Raw genomic sequence first — 19496 nt, forward strand, 5'->3', positions numbered from 1 at the left:
GTAGAGACCAGACTAACAGGGGGAACCTGCTGTATGGACCCAGTACACAACAACGTGGGTTGGTAGGTAGAGACCAGACTAACAGGGGGAACCTGCTGTATGGACCCAGTACACAACAACGTGGGTTGGTAGGTAGAGACCAGACTAACGGACCAGGGGGAACCTGCTGTATGGACCCAGTACACAACAACATGGGTTGGTAGGTAGAGACCAGACTAACGGACCAGGGGGAACCTGCTGTATGGACCCAGTACACAACAACGTGGGTTGGTAGGTAGAGACCAGACTAACGGACCAGGGGGAACCTGCCCGGTCCGGGCCCTGCTGACACAAGAACCGTGTCTGGTCAGGAACACATGTCAAAGCACCATCAGCATTATGAAGAACAAAACATGTTGTTTTGGTTAGAGAACAGTTCCACTGTTGACCTCTGACCTCTATGTTCCCGTTGCACTGTGTGCTCTATGAGAGGATCCCCCCCCCAAAAAAGAGGTGACACCCAGCCTTTGAAGTGCTTCCTGTCAAATACGTACATCAACCATATCAATTTGTAAGTCGCTCTGGATAAGAGCGTCTGCTAAATGACTTAAATGTAAATGTAAAATAAACATATTTGAACCAAATGTAAAATGTAATGACACAATCTGACCTTTTAAAATGAAATAAAAAGAATGAACGGAAGAAAAAGTTTTTAAAAAAGTCAAGATGTTTGTTGTTTCGTACTGAGCCTTTTGCACATGATGTCTGTTGCCGCTGCATAGGGGGGGGGGGTTTCAGACAGTACATTCATCAGGTGCTGCCAACTGGAGCACCAACAGCCTGAGACCAAGATGTTACCACCAAGAACTTTAAACAGGAAACAAAATATACACCGGGACGGTTTGATCTAGTGACCTTTCCACCAGGGTTGAGTTCAACACCATTTCAATTCAGAAAGTAAAACTACATTCAAAATGTTAAATCATTTTTTTTTAAAGCTTGAAGAGAATTGAAATGTGGAATTTCAGTGTACTTCCTGAATTGACAGGAATCAAAAATGGAATTGACCCCAATCTTGGTTTTGACCTGTAGAAATAAATACACAAACAGACCATGAGAATGTATCTTACAGAGAGAGAGAGAGAGAGAGGGAGGGGGTATCACTGGGAGAAGAGCCAAACCACCACTGGCCCCAGGGCCACGGCAGCTCTGACAGAGGGAGGGGGTATCACTGGGAGAAGAGCCAAACTACCACTAGCCCCAGGGCCACGGCAGCTCTGACAGAGGGAGGGAAATCACTGGGAGAAGAGCCAAACCACCACTGGCCCCAGGGCCACGGCAGCTCTGACAGAGGGAGGGGGTATCACTGGGAGAAGAGCCAAACCACCACTAGCCCCAGGGCCACGGCAGCTCTGACAGAGGGAGGGGGTATCACTGGGAGAAGAGCCAAACCACCACTAGCCCCAGGGCCACGGCAGCTCTGACAGAGGGAGGGAAATCACTGGGAGAAGAGCCAAACTACCACTAGCCCCAGGGCCACGGCAGCTCCAGCCCCCATGTTGAGCAGGACAGGCCTCCAGTACAGCCAGCGTTCTCTCTGCCTCTCTGTGTTCGTCAGTCTCTGTTTCATCAGGTGAAGCTTCTGGGCCGTGCAGGCGATACGCTCCTCCCTGTGTCTCTTCCTCAGACTGGAAGAAGATAATAGGATGAGGGTTTCATTACATGGTTAGAGAAGTCTGGAAGGGTCCTAATTGAATGCCATCTATACATGTGAGTCTGGGGGTCCTAATTGAATGCCATCTATACATGTGAGTCTGGGGGTCCTAATTGAATGCCATCTATACATGTGAGTCTGGGGGGTCCTAATTGAATGCCATCTATACATGTGAGTCTGGAGGGGGGTCCTAATTGAATGCCATCTAAACATGTGAGTCTGGGGGTTCCTAATTGAATGCCATCTATACATGTGAGTCTGGGGGTCCTAATTGAATGCCATCTATACATGTGAGTCTGGGGGTCCTAATTGAATGCCATCTATACATGTGAGTCTGGGGGGTCCTAATTGAATGCCATCTATACATGTGAGTCTGGGGGTCCTAATTGAATGCCATCTATACATGTGAGTCTGGGGGGTCCTAATTGAATGCCATCTATACATGTGAGTCTGGGGGTCCTAATTGAATGCCATCTATACATGTGAGTCTGGGGGGTCCTAATTGAATGCCATCTATACATGTGAGTCTGGGGGTCCTAATTGAATGCCATCTATACATGTGAGTCTGGGGGTCCTAATTGAATGCCATCTATACATGTGAGTCTGGGGGTCCTAATTGAATGCCATCTATACATGTGAGTCTGGGGGTCCTAATTGAATGCCATCTATACATGTGAGTCTGGAAGGGTCCTAATTGAATGCCATCTATACATGTGAGTCTGGGGGTCCTAATTGAATGCCATCTATACATGTGAGTCTGGGGGTCCTAATTGAATGCCATCTATACATGTGAGTCTGGGGGTCCTAATTGAATGCCATCTATACATGTGAGTCTGGGGGTCCTAATTGAATGCCATCTATACATGTGAGTCTGGAAGGGTCCTAATTGAATGCCATCTATACATGTGAGTCTGGGGGTCCTAATTGAATGCCATCTATACATGTGAGTCTGGGGGTCCTAATTGAATGCCATCTATACATGTGAGTCTGGGGGTCCTAATTGAATGCCATCTATACATGTGAGTCTGGGGGTCCTAATTGAATGCCATCTATACATGTGAGTCTGGGGGTCCTAATTGATTGCCATCTCAACATGCGAGTCTGGGGGTCCTAATTGATTGCCATCTATACATGCGAGTCTGGAAGGGTCTAAACAGTCTGCCCAGCACTGAAGGCCCACAGCCAGCTTCAGTAGGAGGAGGTAAGCAGACAATAGAGAGAAGCAGTAGAGGGGAATACACCTGGAGGTGTACTGACCTTGGCACCTCCGCCAGGTCCTTCTCTGAGCTGTCTGGATCCGTCCCGTCTCCTGATGTCCGGTCCCTCTGGACAACGCCACAGGCTCAGGCTCCACACTGGGCAGTGGCTGGCCGTTGGGCTTTTCTGAGGGCCGACTGGGGGACGGGGGGCGTCTAAAGGCCGTGGTGGGGGTAGAGGGGGGCGCGGGTGTCTAAAGGTCGTGGTGGGGGTAGAGGGGAGGCGGGGGTGTCTAAAGGCTGTGGTGGGGGTAGAGGGGAGGCGGGGGTGTCTAAAGGCTGTGGTGGGGTGGGGGTGTCTAAAGGTCGTGGTGGGGGTAGAGGAGGGGCGGGGGTGTCAGAGAGCCACCTGGGAGGAGGGGCAGGCGGTGAATCACATACTGTCGCTCTGTCCTCTCTGGACAGCTCTCTCTTCTGGCTCTGTACAGACAGACAGGACAGTAGTTAATGACAACAGACAGACAGACAGACAGACAGGACAGACAGACAATGACAGACAGACAACAGACAGACAGACAGACAGACAGACAGACAGACAGACAGACAGACAGACAGACAGACAGACAGACAGACAGACAGACAGACAGACAGACAGACAGACAGACAGACAGACAGACAGACAGACAGACAGACAGACAGACAGACAGACAGACAGACAGACAGACAGACAGACAGACAGACAGACAGACAGACAGACAGACAGACAGACAGACAGACAGACAGACAGACAGACAGACAGACAGACAGACAGACAGACAGACAGACAGACAGACAGACAGACAGACAGACAGACAGACAGACAGACAGACAGACAGACAGACAGACAGACAGACAGACAGACAGACAGACAGACAGACAGACAGACAGACAGACAGACAGACAGACAGACAGACAGACAGACAGACAGACAGACAGACAGACAGACAGACAGACAGACAGACAGACAGACAGACAGACAGACAGACAGACAGACAGACAGACAGACAGACAGACAGACAGACAGACAGACAGACAGACAGACAGACAGACAGACAGACAGACAGACAGACAGACAGACAGACAGACAGACAGACAGACAGACAGACAGACAGACAGACAGACAGACAGACAGACAGACAGACAGACAGACAGACAGACAGACAGACAGACAGACAGACAGACAGACAGACAGACAGACAGACAGGACAGTAGTTAATGACCAACAGACAGACAGACAGACAGACAGACAGACAGACAGACAGACAGACAGACAGACAGACAGACAGACAGACAGACAGACAGACAGACAGACAGACAGACAGACAGACAGACAGACAGACAGACAGACAGACAGACAGACAGACAGACAGACAGACAGACAGACAGACAGACAGACAGACAGACAGACAGACAGACAGACAGACAGACAGACAGACAGACAGACAGACAGACAGACAGGACAGTAGTTAATGAAGACACAGTTCTGCTCATGTCTAGTTTCACATTGACAGTCTCCCTACTCCCATACAGCAATATTTTTTAATTTGACCTTTATTTAACTAGGCAAATCAGTTAAGAACAAATTCTTATTTTCAATGACGGCCTAGGCCTTGTTCAGGGACAAAACAGCATATTTTTACGTTGTCAGCTCAGGGATTCGATCTTGCAACCTTTCGGTTACTAGTCCAACGCTCTAACCACTAGGCTACCTGCCGCCCCAGAAAGACCCTGTACAGTGTCACAACCCCCCAAATTGTTTCACGGTGACACAGGACTCATCCCTTACACTAGTTACAGTGTGTACCTGTGCAGAGCAGTCTCCCATGATGCTCTTGGCTCCCTCCAGCTAGCTAGGTGTGTGGTTAGGGTTAGCGGTGTTTACCTGTGCAGAGCAGTCTCCCATGATGCTCTTGGCTCCCTCCAGCTAGCTAGGTGTGTGGTTAGGGTTAGCGGTGTTTACCTGTGCAGAGCAGTCTCCCATGATGCTCTTGGCTCCCTCCAGGACAGCCCTGTAGGAGAAACGTAGCTGGTCAGGAGTCTGGATCAGACCCATCCGGTACTCCCTCATGTCCAGCAGAACTCTCAGAATGTCCACTGACGACGAGTCCTTCCTCTTGTCCATCTGGACAGGAGAGAGAGAATGACTTCACCCACAACACCAGGGACAAGACCGGCTGGTCTACATAATGCTGAACAGGACATTTAGCCTGGGGACACAGCCCATCTCTAAATAGCCCAGCCAACTACCTCATCCCCATATTGTTATTTATTTTTGCTCTTTTTGTACCCCAGTATCTCTACTTGCACATCAGCATCTGCACATCTACCACTCCAGTGTTGATGCTAAACTGTAATTATTTCTCCTCTAGGGCCTATTTAATGCCTTACCTCCCAACTCTTCTACATTTGCACACACGGTACATAGATTTTTCTATTGTGTTATTGACTGTACGTTTGTTTATGTGTAACTATGTGTTGTTGTTGGTGTCACACTGCTTTGCTTTATGTTGACCAGGTCCCAGTTGTAAATGAGAACTTGTTCTTAACTGGCCAACCTGGTTAAATAAAGGGTTAGGGTTATATATATATATAAATACCTGGTTAAATAGGGGTTAGGGTTATATATATATATAAATACCTGGTTAAATAGGGGTTAGGGTTATATATATATAAATACCTGGTTAAATAAAGGGTTAGGGTTATATCTATATATATATATATATACCTGGTTAAATAAAGGGTTAGGGTTATATATATATATATATAAATACCTGGTTAAATAAAGGGTTAGGGTTATATCTATATATATATATATATATATACCTGGTTAAATAAAGGTTTAGGGTTATATATATAAATACCTGGTTAAATAAAGGGTTATATATATAAATACCGGGTTAAATAAAGGGTTAGGGTTATATATATAAATACCTGGTTAAATAAAAGGGTTATATATATAAATACCTGGTTAAATAAAGGGTTAGGGTTATATATATAAATACCTGGTTAAATAAAGGGTTAGGTTATATATATAAATACCTGGTTAAATAAAGGGTTAGGGTTTATATATATAAATACCTGGTTAAATAAAGGGTTATATATATAAATACCTGGTTAAATAAAGGGTTATATATATAAATACCTGGTTAAATAAAGGGTTATATATATAAATACCTGGTTAAATAAAGGGTTAGGGTTATATATATATATATATACCTGGTTAAATAAAGGGTTAGGGTTATATCTATATATATATATATACCTGGTTAAATAAAGGGTTAGGGTTATATCTATATATATATATAAATACCTGGTTAAATAAAGGGTTAGGGTTATATCTATATATATATATAAATACCTGGTTAAATAAAGGGTTAGGGTTATATATATATATATATAAATACCTGGTTAAATAAAGGGTTAGGGTTATATATATATATATATAAATACCTGGTTAAATAAAGGGTTAGGGTTATATATATATATATATAAATACCTGGTTAAATAAAGGGTTATATATATAAATACCTGGTTAAATAAAGGGTTAGGGTTATATATATAAATACCTTATATAATAAAGGGTTAGGGTATATATATATAAATACCTGGTTAAATAAAGGGTTATATATATAAATACCTGGTTAATTAAAGTGTTAGGGTTATATATATATATATATAAATACCTGGTTAATTAAAGTGTTAGGGTTATATATATATATATAAATACCTGGTTAATTAAAGTGTTAGGGTATATATATATAAATACCTGGTTAATTAAAGTGTTAGGTTATATATATATATAAATACCTGGTTAAATAAAGGGTTATATATATATATATATAAATAAATACCTGGTTAATTAAAGTGTTATATTTATATATATATAAATACCTGGTTAATTAAAGTGTTAGGGTTATATATATACATATACCTGGTTAAATAAAGTGTTAGGGTTATATATATATATATATATAAATACCTGGTTAAATAAAGGGTTATATTTATATATATATATATATACCTGGTTAAATAAAGGGTTAGGGTTATATATATATACCTGGTTAAATAAAGGGTTAGGGTTATATATATATATATATATAAATACCTGGTTAAATAAAGGGTTAGGGTTATATATATATATAAATACCTGGTTAAATAAAGGGTTATATTTATATATATATATATATACCTGGTTAAATAAAGGGTTATATATATAAATACCTGGTTAAATAAAGGGTTATATATATATATATATATAAATAAATACCTGGTTAATTAAAGTGTTATATTTATATATATATAAATACCTGGTTAAATAAAGTGTTATATTTATATATATACATATACCTGGTTAATTAAAGTGTTATATTTATATATATATAAATACCTGGTTAAATAAAGTGTTAGGGTTATATATATATACATACACCTGGTTAAATAAAGTGTTAGGGTTATATATATATACATATATAAATACCTGGTTAAATAAAGTGTTAGGGTTATATATATATATATATATAAATACCTGGTTAATTAAAGTGTTAGGGTTATATATATATATATATATATATATATATATAAATACCTGGTTAAATAAAGTGTTAGGGTTATATATATATAAATACCTGGTTAATTAAAGGGTTAGGGTTATATATATATAAATACCTGGTTAAATAAAGGGTTAGGGTTATATATATATAAATACCTGGTTAATTAAAGTGTTAGGGTTATGTATATTACATAAAGGTGAAATAAAAATACAGTTTGACCAGGAGCTGATGTGAAACACCACGTAGTAGAGCCTCGTCCGAGACAGAATCTCCTGTATCTGTAGCGGGAACAGGCTCAATGTCCGAGAACAACCCCTGAACAGGAAGCTGGTCTAACCTCGGGCTTGTCTGTAGCGGGAACAGGCTCAATGTCCAAGGACAGCCCCTGAACAGGAAGCTAGTCTACTTTCATACCAACCTCGGGGATTAAATTACAATGTAAAAACAGGAAGTATTGATATTACCAGGATGAGACACGTGTCGACCAACGAGAAGGTCCCCGAACGTCCAATCCCAGCGCTGCAGTGGACCACGGAGGGCCCGTGCTCCGGCCCCAATGAGCCAGACTCCCGCACCTTGACCAGGAAGTTGAGGAAAGAGGCCGGGGATTCTGGGACACCAAAGTCAGGCCAGGTGGTGTAGTGAAAGTGGTATATCTCTGTGGTTCCTCCTGTCTGGATAAAGGACATGTCGTTTTATTACGGTGACTGTTGCTAACAGCAACGTCCTCATGACACAGAGTCCGCGGAGACGAAGAGCTCACCTCTGTGTTCCTCAGCTCCAACACTCGTATGATGTAGTTGGACTTGTCCTCTTCCTTCACTAGCGTCACGACAAACCCTGTGTCAGTGTAAGATAGCTGCTGTTCCTCAGCTGTAGGCCAGTACTGAGCACACTTCTCCTGTTGGGGGGACAATACATCAGTCAGCTGTAGTACTGAGCACACTTCTCCTGTTGGGGGGGGGACAATACATCAGTCAGCTGTAGGCCAGTACTGAGCACACTTCTCCTGTTGGGGGACAATACATCAGTCAGCTGTAGTACTGAGCACACTTCTCCTGTTGGGGGGACAATACATCAGTCAGCTGTAGGCCAGTACTGAGCACACTTCTCCTGTTGGGGGTGGGACAATACATCAGTCAGCTGTAGTACTGAGCACACTTCTCCTGTTGGGGGGGACAATACATCAGTCAGCTGTAGGCCAGTACTGAGCACACTTCTCCTGTTGGGGGGGGGACAATACATCAGTCAGCTGTAGTACTGAGCACACTTCTCCTGTTGGGGGGACAATACATCAGTCAGCTGTAGTACTGAGCACACTTCTCCTGTTGGGGGGGACAATACATCAGTCAGCTGTAGTACTGAGCACACTTCTCCTGTTGGGGGGGGGACAATACATCAGTCAGCTGTAGTACTGAGCACACTTCTCCTGTTGGGGGGACAATACATCAGTCAGCTGTAGTACTGAGCACACTTCTCCTGTTGGGGGGGGGGAATACATCAGTCAGCTGTAGTACTGAGCACACTTCTCCTGTTGGGGGGACAATACATCAGTCAGCTGTAGGCCAGTACTGAGCACACTTCTCCTGTTGGGGGGGACAATACATCAGTCAGCAGCTGCACACTTCTCCTGTTGGGGGGGACAATACATCAGTCAGCTGTAGTACTGAGCACACTTCTCCTGTTGGGGGGGGGGACAATACATCAGTCAGCTGTAGTACTGAGCACACTTCTCCTGTTGGGGGGGGACAATACATCAGTCAGCTGTAGGCCAGTACTGAGCACACTTCTCCTGTTGGGGGGGGACAATACATCAGTCAGCTGTAGGCCAGTACTGAGCACACTTCTCCTGTTGGGGGGGACAATACATCAGTCACTGTACTGAGCACACTTCTCCTGTTGGGGGGACAATACATCAGTCAGCTGTAGGCCAGTACTGAGCACACTTCTCCTGTTGGGGGGGACAATACATCAGTCAGCTGTAGTACTGAGCACACTTCTCCTGTTGGGGGGGGACAATACATCAGTCAGCTGTAGGCCAGTACTGAGCACACTTCTCCTTGGGGGACAATACATCAGTCCTGTTGGCTTCAGTCCTGAGCACACTTCTCCTGGGGGGACAATACATCAGTCAGCTGTAGTACTGAGCACACTTCTCCTGTTGGGGGGACAATACATCAGTCAGCTGTAGTACTGAGCACACTTCTCCTGTTGGGGGGACAATACATCAGTCAGCTGTAGTACTGAGCACACTTCTCCTGTTGGGGGGACAATACATCAGTCAGCTGTAGTACTGAGCACACTTCTCCTGTTGGGGGACAATACATCAGTCAGCTGTAGGCCAGTACTGAGCACACTTCTCCTGTTGGGGGGGACAATACATCAGTCAGCTGTAGGCCAGTACTGAGCACACTTCTCCTGTTGGGGGTTCAGCTGTAGTACTGGGGGGGGACAATACATCAGTCAGCTGTAGTACTGAGCACACTTCTCCTGTTGGGGGGGACAATACATCAGTCAGCTGTAGTACTGAGCACACTTCTCCTGTTGGGGGGGACAATACATCAGTCAGCTGTAGTACTGAGCACACTTCTCCTGTTGGGGGGGACAATACATCAGTCAGCTGTAGTACTGAGCACACTCTCATCAGTCCTGTTGGGCACACTTCTCCTGTTGGGGGACAATACATCAGTCAGCTGTAGTACTGAGCACACTTCTCCTGTTGGGGGGACAATACATCAGTCAGCTGTAGTACTGAGCACACTTCTCCTGTTGGGGGGACAATACATCAGTCAGCTGTAGTACTGAGCACACTTCTCCTGTTGGGGGGGACAATACATCAGTCAGCTGTAGTACTGAGCACACTTCTCCTGTTGGGGGACAATACATCAGTCAGCTGTAGTACTGAGCACACTTCTCCTGTTGGGGGGACAATACATCAGTCAGCTGTAGTACTGAGCACACTTCTCCTGTTGGGGGACAATACATCAGTCAGCTGTAGTACTGAGCACACTTCTCCTGTTGGGGGGACAATACATCAGTCAGCTGTAGGCCAGTACTGAGCACACTTCTCCTGTTGGGGGGACAATACATCAGTCAGCTGTAGTACTGAGCACACTTCTCCTGTTGGGGGGACAATACATCAGTCAGCAGTACTGAGCACACTTCTCCTGTTGGGGGGGGGGGGACAATACATCAGTCAGCAGTACTGAGCACACTTCTCCTGTTGGGGGGGGACAATACATCAGTCAGTACTGAGCACACTTCTCCTGTTGGGGGGACAATACATCAGTCAGCTGTAGGCCAGTACTGAGCACACTTCTCCTGTTGGGGGGGGACAATACATCAGTCAGCTGTAGTACTGAGCACACTTCTCCTGTTGGGGGGACAATACATCAGTCAGCTGTAGGCCAGTACTGAGCACACTTCTCCTGTTGGGGGGGACAATACATCAGTCAGCTGTAGTACTGAGCACACTTCTCCTGTTGGGGGGAATACATCAGTCAGCTGTAGTACTGAGCACACTTCTCCTGTTGGGGGGGGGGAATACATCAGTCAGCTGTAGTACTGGGCACACTTCTCCTGTTGGGGGGGGACAATACATCAGTCAGCTGTAGTACTGAGCACACTTCTCCTGTTGGGGGGGGGGGACAATACATCAGTCAGCTGTAGTACTGAGCACACTTCTCCTGTTGGGGGGGGACAATACATCAGTCAGCTGTAGTACTGAGCACACTTCTCCTGTTGGGGGGGACATCAGTCAGCTGTAGTACTGAGCACACTTCTCCTGTTGGGGGGACAATACATCAGTCAGCTGTAGTACTGAGCACACTTCTCCTGTTGGGGGGACAATACATCAGTCAGCTGTAGTACTGAGCACACTTCTCCTGTTGGGGGGACAATACATCAGTCAGCTGTAGTACTGAGCACACTTCTCCTGTTGGGGGGGGGACAATACATCAGTCAGCTGTAGTACTGAGCACACTTCTCCTGTTGGGGGGACAATACATCAGTCAGCTGTAGTACTGAGCACACTTCTCCTGTTGGGGGGGGACAATACATCAGTCAGCTGTAGTACTGAGCACACTTCTCCTGTTGGGGGGGACAATACATCAGTCAGCTGTAGTACTGAGCACACTTCTCCTGTTGGGGGGGGGACAATACATCAGTCAGCTGTAGTACTGAGCACACTTCTCCTGTTGGGGGGACAATACATCAGTCAGCTGTAGTACTGAGCACACTTCTCCTGTTGGGGGGGGACAATACATCAGTCAGTCTGTTCCCCTTCTCTAGGATTCTGTTCAGCATTATAACATGTATGTAGGCTACTTACAGACCCCTTCTCTAGGATTCTGTTCAGCATTATAACATGTATGTAGGCTACTTACAGACCCCTTCTCTAGGATTCTGTTCAGCATTATAACATGTATGTAGGCTAATTACAGACCCCTTCTCTAGGATTCTGTTCAGCATTATAACATGTATGTAGGCTACTTACAGACCCCTTCTCTATGATTCTGTTCAGCATTATAACATGTATGTAGGCTACTTACAGACCCCTTCTCTAGGATTCTGTTCAGCATCATAACATGTATGTAGGCTACTTACAGACCCCTTCTCTATGATTCTGTTCAGCATTATAACATGTATGTAGGCTACTTACAGACCCCTTCTCTATGATTCTGTTCAGCATTATAACATGTATGTAGGCTACTTACAGACCCCTTCTCTGGGATTCTGTTCAGCATTATAACATGTATGTAGGCTACTTACAGACCCCTTCTCTATGATTCTGTTCAGCATTATAACATGTATGTAGGCTACTTACAGACCCCTTCTCTATGATTCTGTTCAGCATTATAACAGCTTTGGAGTTCTGCTCCCAGACCATCAACCAGAAGTGACCGCAGGTGTTCTTCAAGGGGCCCTTTGGGCGAAAACACAACACACTGCTTCATCACCAACTGAAACACAGACCAACCCTTAAAATGTAGATACATAATCCTTAGTACACTGTTTAGTGATCAGTACAGAATGAATGGAAATGTCTGAGCTACTTGTATGTACTGACCTGAGGCAGAATATAGTGTATGAACTGACCTGAGACAGAATATAGTGTATGTACTGACCTGAGACAGAATATAGTGTATGGACTGACCTGAGACAGAATATAGTGTATGTACTGACCGGAGACAGAATATAGTGTATGAACTGACCTGAGACAGAATATAGTGTATGTACTGACCGGAGACAGAATATAGTGTATGTACTGACCGGAGACAGAATATAGTGTATGTACTGACCTGAGACAGAATATAGTGTATGTACTGACCTGAGACAGAATATAGTGTATGTACTGACCTGAGACAGAATATAGACAGAATATAGTGTATGGACTGACCTGAGACAGAATATAGTGTATGTACTGACCTGAGACAGAATATAGTGTATGTACTGACCTGAGACAGAATATAGTGTATGGACTGACCTGAGACAGAATATAGTGTATGTACTGACCTGAGACAGAATATAGACAGAATATAGTGTATGTACTGACCTGAGACAGAATATAGACAGAATATAGTGTATGTACTGACCTGAGGCAGAATATAGACAGAATATAGTGTATGTACTGACCTGAGGCAGAATATAGACAGAATATAGTGTATGTACTGACCTGAGGCAGAATATAGACAGAATATAGTGTATGTACTGACCTGAGACAGAATATAGTGTATGAACTGACCTGAGACAGAATATAGTGTATGTACTGACCTGAGACAGAATATAGTGTATGGACTGACCTGAGACAGAATATAGTGTATGTACTGACCTGAGGCAGAATATAGTGTATGTACTGACCTGAGACAGAATATAGTGTATGGACTGACCTGAGACAGAATATAGTGTATGTACTGACCTGAGACAGAATATAGTGTATGTACTGACCTGAGACAGAATATAGTGTATGGACTGACCTGAGACAGAATATAGTGTATGTACTGACCTGAGACAGAATATAGTGTATGTACTGACCTGAGACAGAATATAGTGTATGGACTGACCTGAGACAGAATATAGTGTATGTACTGACCTGAGGCAGAATATAGGCTCTTTGAGCTTTGTCCACTATGACTAAACTTCTTGTATGTACTGACCTGAGACAGAATATAGGCTCTTTGAGCTTCCTCCACCACGACTAGACTTGCATTGATGTAGTCATTTTCAGAGTTTTCAAGTTTAACGCGACTGTGATCATCTGAAACCAGATATATTTAAAATGTGTCAATTAAAACTATTTGCGACTCGTCAAGGTGTAAACATTCATCACATTGATGACTCAATGAAGCGTACTTCATGAATGATAATGGCACAGACAAAGATACTTACAGGGGCTGACATCTCTATATCGGTTTCGATTCTGATTCTCCGGAAGTTTTGCCACCTTATATGAATAGTCGCTGGCTTGGTTTCGGATTTCCTGAGAAAGAATGAGAACAAACACCAGCCAGCGACTGTGAATACGATTTTCATTGAAATGTGAACAGGTCTGATCTACAGGTCTGATCTACAGGTCTGATCTACAGGTCTGATCTACAGGTCTGATCTACAGGTCTGATCTACAGGTCTGATCTACAGGTCTGATCTACAGGTCTGATCTACAGGTCTGATCTACAGGTCTGATCTACAGGTCTGATCTACAGGTCTGATCTACAGGTCTGATCTACAGGTCTGATCTACAGGTCTGATCTACAGGTCTGATCTACAGGTCTGATCTACAGGTCTGATCTACAGGTCTGATCTACAGCAACTACCAGCAGACATCTGCAGTCAGAGCACTAACAAACAGGTTATCAACTTCTGAGAAGGCTCTGGGTATACACTACCTAACTAATTACCTAGGTCAGCTTACTACTGGGTATACACCACCTAACTAATTACCTAGGTCAGCTACTGGGTATACACTACCTAACTAATTACCTAGGTCAGCTACTGGGTATACACTACCTAACTAATTACCTAGGTCAGCTACTGGGTATACACTACCTAACTAATTACCTAGGTCAGCTTACTACTGGGTATACACTACCTAACTAATTACCTAGGTCAGCTACTGGGTATACACTACCTAACTAATTACCTAGGTCAGCTACTGGATATACACTACCTAACTATTTACCTAGGTCAGCTACTGGGTTTACACTACCTAACTAATTACCTAGGTCAGCTTACTACTGGGTATACACTACCTAACTAATTACCTAGGTCAGCTTACTACTGGGTATACACTACCTAACTATTTACCTAGGTCAGCTACTGGGTATACACTACCTAACTAATTACCTAGGTCAGCTACTGGGTATACACTACCTAACTATTTACCTAGGTCAGCTTACTACTGGATATACACTACCTAACTAATTACCTAGGTCAGCTACTGGGTATACACTACCTAACTATTTACCTAGGTCAGCTACTGGGTATACACTACCTAACTAATTACATAGGTCAGCTACTGGATATACACTACCTAACTATTTACCTAGGTCAGCTACTGGGTTTACACTACCTAACTAATTACCTAGGTCAGCTTACTACTGGGTATACACTACCTAACTAATTACCTAGGTCAGCTTACTACTGGGTATACACTACCTAACTATTTACCTAGGTCAGCTACTGGGTATACACTACCTAACTAATTACCTAGGTCAGCTACTGGATATACACTACCTAACTATTTACCTAGGTCAGATTACTACTGGGTATACACTACCTAACTAATTACCTAGGTCAGCTACTGGGTATACACTACCTAACTATTTACCTAGGTCAGATTACTACTGGGTATACACTACCTAACTAATTACCTAGGTCAGCTACTGGGTATACACTACCTAACTAATTACCTAGGTCAGCTACTGGGTATACACTACCTAACTAATTACCTAGGTCAGCTACTGGGTATACACTACCTAACTAATTACCTAGGTCAGCTACTGGGTATACACTACCTAACTAATTACCTAGGTCAGCTACTGGGTATACACTACCTAACTATTTACCTAGGTCAGCTACTGGGTATACACTACCTAACTATTTACCTAGGTCAGCTACTGGGTATACACTACCTAACTAATTACATAGGTCAGCTACTGGATATACACTACCTAACTATTTACCTAGGTCAGCTACTGGGTTTACACTACCTAACTAATTACCTAGGTCAGCTTACTACTGGGTATACACTACCTAACTAATTACCTAGGTCAGCTTACTACTGGGTATACACTACCTAACTATTTACCTAGGTCAGCTACTGGGTATACACTACCTAACTAATTACCTAGGTCAGCTACTGGATATACACTACCTAACTATTTACCTAGGTCAGATTACTACTGGGTATACACTACCTAACTAATTACCTAGGTCAGCTACTGGGTATACACTACCTAACTATTTACCTAGGTCAGATTACTACTGGGTATACACTACCTAACTAATTACCTAGGTCAGCTACTGGGTATACACTACCTAACTAATTACCTAGGTCAGCTACTGGGTATACACTACCTAACTAATTACCTAGGTCAGCTACTGGGTATACACTACCTAACTAATTACCTAGGTCAGCTACTGGGTATACACTACCTAACTAATTACCTAGGTCAGCTTACTACTGGGTATACACTACCTAACTCACTGTGTGTGTGTGAACTGTGATGGTCCTGTAAATACAAATCCCTTTAAAACCCTGTTCTCGCTGTGTGTGAACTGTGATGGTCCTGTAAATACAAATCCCTTTAAAACCCTGTTCTCGCTGTGTGTGAACTGTGATGGTCCTGTAAATACAAATCCCTTTAAAACCCTGTTCTCGCTGTGTGTGAACTGTGATGGCCCTGTAAATACAAATCCCTGTTCTAGCTGTGTGTGTGTGTGTGTGTGTGTGTAACTTGGTGATTCTATAACCAAAGTCACATTTCAAAAACATAGCTGCCCCATTACAATGGCACCTTTATGGGCGATTTTTAAACAACAGTGGTGTTTGGTGTTGGTGCATTCAAAGTTGGTTACATGATATATATAATTGGAAAGGTAATTTCATGACCTTTCAGAATCACTTGTAAAATAGGGTTTCCTTTTTTAAAGCAATTTATACAAGTCATTCTGATATGAACACTAGAGGTCTGTTGACATGAACATTCTGAAAATGTGTCTTTCCAATAAGCTTTCCAATTATGTATGATTAAACGGTATAAATGAGCAATACCTTGTTGTATACTGACATTGTTTGTCATAGTAAAATCCCTATGGGAAAAAGTAATGGTATAAAACCAACTGTAATAACACACAGAAGGCTACTGTTGCTGCACTACTATCACACATTTTTCAACTCCAGGGATATAAAACTCAAACATGAACCATAACACTGTCATAACAACTAGAAAACAGGACTGTGTGTTCCTTGTGGCCGAGTAGGTAGTTATATAGGCTGTTCTTAACTTGAGCTCCAGACATCCACTTCGCTGTAAATCTGCCCAGTTTCCTAGATATGACAACGCATGCGCACATATTATTTCAGGAAGTGTTTGCGACTTCTCAGAAACAGGCGAGCCAGCTAATGTTGATACACATTTCCCGGAAGTCTGACTCTTCTCCTGTAAAAGCTTAGTTTATCTTTCAGGATGAACACCAGTTTAACTGGTATTATCCATTCAATATACCGTTAAAATGACATAGTTTGGTGCTAGCTAGTATGATGGATAAATGTGCATAATTGCTAGCTGGTAACCGGGCAGATAGCTAGCCAATTTAGTTAGCAACATAACTGACGTTAGCTAGGTTAGCAACCGAAAATAACACAATTAAATGCCCAACTTACATTATAAAGGTTTTGCCACTGCCCAGACGAATCTATTTCCTCAAACTGTTTTTCCATTTTAGGTATTGATATTTCTGTCCTGTGAATATAGTCTGAATGTTATCGTTAATAGGTGAGTTAGCTGGCTAGCCCCAACTGACAGCCGCGGAGAGTCAGCCGACTGTGTGGGGGGGATCTACGTCATATCCGCCAGACCTCTTTGCCTGACGGATGGTTCACCTCGTCTGGGGGGGGAGTTGCCCAAACTCTGGTCCCGGGTGCACGTTTTGGTTGTTGCTCTCTAACGCTACACAGCTGATTCAAATCATCAAAGGGTAATTATGAGTTGGTTATTTTAAATCAGCCCAAAAATGTACACACAGGACATAGTTTGGGAAACCACCAGAACCCTGTAGAGGAGAACTATCAGTCATGTTGGCGTCGGTTCTGTGACACCATTGGAAGGGCGGCACCTGTGGGAGGAGTGTGGGAAATTATTAAAAGGATGAGTGGGGTCAGAAGGGAGTGGGATTTTCCAGTGTTGACGAGTGGGAAGGATGTGGCAGTAACAGCTCTGGAGAAAGCAGAGATGATGGCCAAAGTCTCAGTGCATAGCTCTGTACATTTGTCAGAGGAGGCGGAGCATCCTGGAGTGCTGGATAGGAGGGAGGATGTAGATGATGTGTTGAATGCGCCATGACAGGTGTAAAGGGCTATAGGTAAGGCTGGGTTAACTTCACCTGGGAAAGATGAGGTGTGCTATATTATGTTGGCCCATGTTAGTGATGAGGCCCATGTTAGTGATGAGGGGGGTACTACCAGGCAGTTGGAAGGAGGCAGTAGTGGTACCAATTTGGAGGCCAGGGAAGGACCTAACGAGGCCAATAAGCTATCGGCCAATAGCCTTAACATCACATGTATGTAAGATTATGGAGCATATGATAACGGAGAGGCTAACTTACTTCCTGGAGAGCAGTGGGTTAGTATCGCCACATCAGAGTGGCTTCAGGAAGGGAGGGGAACTATGGACCCCGTGCTTACTTCCTGGAGAGCAGTGGGTTAGTATCTCCACATCAGAGTGGATTCAGGAAGGGGAGGGGAACTATGGACCCAGTGCTTACTTCCTGGAGAGCAGTGGGTTAGTATCGCCACATCAGAGTGGCTTCAGGAAGGGGAGGGGAACTATGGACCCCGTGCTTACTTCCTGGAGAGCAGTGGGTTAGTATCGCCACATCAGAGTGGCTTCAGGAAGGGGAGGGGAACTATGGACCCAGTGCTTACTTCCTGGAGAGCAGTGGGTTAGTATCGCCACAACAGAGTGGATTCAGGAATGGGAGGGGAACTATGGACCCAGTGCTCTGCTTAGAAGCAGAGGTCAGGAAGGCTCAGGTGAACAAGGAGACTGTTGCAGCTGTATTTTTTTTTATGTGGAGAAGGCGTATGATGTGGAAGCAGGGTTTGTAAATCAAGCTTGATATTACGGGGGTAGGAGGAAGAACATACAACTGGATAAAGGATTTCCTGTTTGGAAGGTCTCTCCAAGTGAGGCTGGGGAAGTCTCTCCGGCAGCTACCTTGTGGATAATGGTACACCACAGGGCAGCGTGATTAGTCCTCTGTTGTTCTCAGTCACGATCAATGATGTTTACTCTCAGGTACAGACGGATATTGGGGGTCGTTATTTGCAGATGACGGGGCCTTATGGAAGAGAGGAATAATATGTAGTGGGGTGTTTCGTACATCCCTAGTGTCTGTACAGGTGGAGATGGGGGAAATGCCATTGCAGATTAGGAGACAGCAGCTGGCAATGAATTATTGGGTCAGATTACAGGGACATGGGGTATCTCATCTTGCAAAAGGGATTTTACAGGCATGCTGGGAACAGGAGCGAAGACAGAACACAAGCTTTGGGTGGGTGGGTAATACCCAGGCGAAGGAGATGGGACTGTATGGAAGGGAGTTTAGCCCAACGGTAGCGATTCCTGTAAATCCACCCTGGCTCCTCCCACGTCCAATAGTAGATCTAGAAGTGGTGGAGAGACTACAGAAAGAAAGGGAGGGTGTTGATCCATCTGATTGGTTTAAGAGACATCTGGATACTGTGTATCAGGATGTTGTGGCCATTTACACAGATGGTTCAAGGAGATCCAAGGACAG

The 19496-nt window shown here is 43.9% G+C and overlaps 2 protein-coding genes across 3 annotated transcripts; both read right to left on the reverse strand.

Annotated features, from left to right (window-relative positions):
* LOC124017977 (tyrosine-protein phosphatase non-receptor type 2-like) lies at positions 1-3036 on the reverse strand (the record flags this gene model as incomplete). The annotated part of the gene is made up of 2 exons (XM_046333221.1): positions 1-1667; positions 2951-3036. Coding segments are annotated over 2 exons (276 nt in total), but the record flags the coding sequence as incomplete, so codon positions are not given.
* Positions 3037-3064: 28 nt separating this feature from the next.
* On the reverse strand, positions 3065-17502 carry LOC124017987 (tyrosine-protein phosphatase non-receptor type 1-like). Of its 2 annotated transcripts, none has more exons than XM_046333237.1 (8): positions 17362-17502; positions 13866-13956; positions 13634-13734; positions 12304-12402; positions 8242-8379; positions 7943-8152; positions 4889-5050; positions 3065-3369 (listed from the first exon to the last, which is right to left on the reverse strand). In XM_046333237.1, the coding sequence occupies exons 1-8, from the start codon at positions 17416-17418 to the stop codon at positions 3106-3108; spliced, it is 1122 nt and encodes a 373-aa protein (XP_046189193.1). In that variant the 5' UTR covers positions 17419-17502; the 3' UTR covers positions 3065-3105. The 2 variants fall into 2 exon arrangements, with proteins under 2 accessions (XP_046189193.1, XP_046189194.1); XM_046333238.1 differs by lacking the exon at positions 3065-3369 and adding an exon at positions 4281-4732 and having other exon boundaries at positions 4811-5050.
* Positions 17503-19496: the final 1994 nt, after the last annotated feature.

The sequence above is a fragment of the Oncorhynchus gorbuscha genome, unplaced genomic scaffold, assembly GCF_021184085.1.
Source record: "Oncorhynchus gorbuscha isolate QuinsamMale2020 ecotype Even-year unplaced genomic scaffold, OgorEven_v1.0 Un_scaffold_360, whole genome shotgun sequence".
Lineage (NCBI taxonomy): Eukaryota > Metazoa > Chordata > Actinopteri > Salmoniformes > Salmonidae > Oncorhynchus > Oncorhynchus gorbuscha.

Excerpts from the sequence above, each read along its gene's own strand:
- LOC124017987 (XM_046333237.1), bottom strand. The coding sequence starts at position 17,418 with ATGGAAAAACAGTTTGAGGAAATAGATTCGTCTGGGCAGTGGCAAAAC. Across the intron at positions 13,957-17,361 it reads AGTGGCAAAACCTTTATAAT|GAAATCCGAAACCAAGCCAG; the intron begins GTAAGTTGGGCA and ends ATTCTTTCTCAG. Across the intron at positions 5,051-7,942 it reads TCGACACGTGTCTCATCCTG|ATGGACAAGAGGAAGGACTC; the intron begins GTAATATCAATA and ends TCTCCTGTCCAG.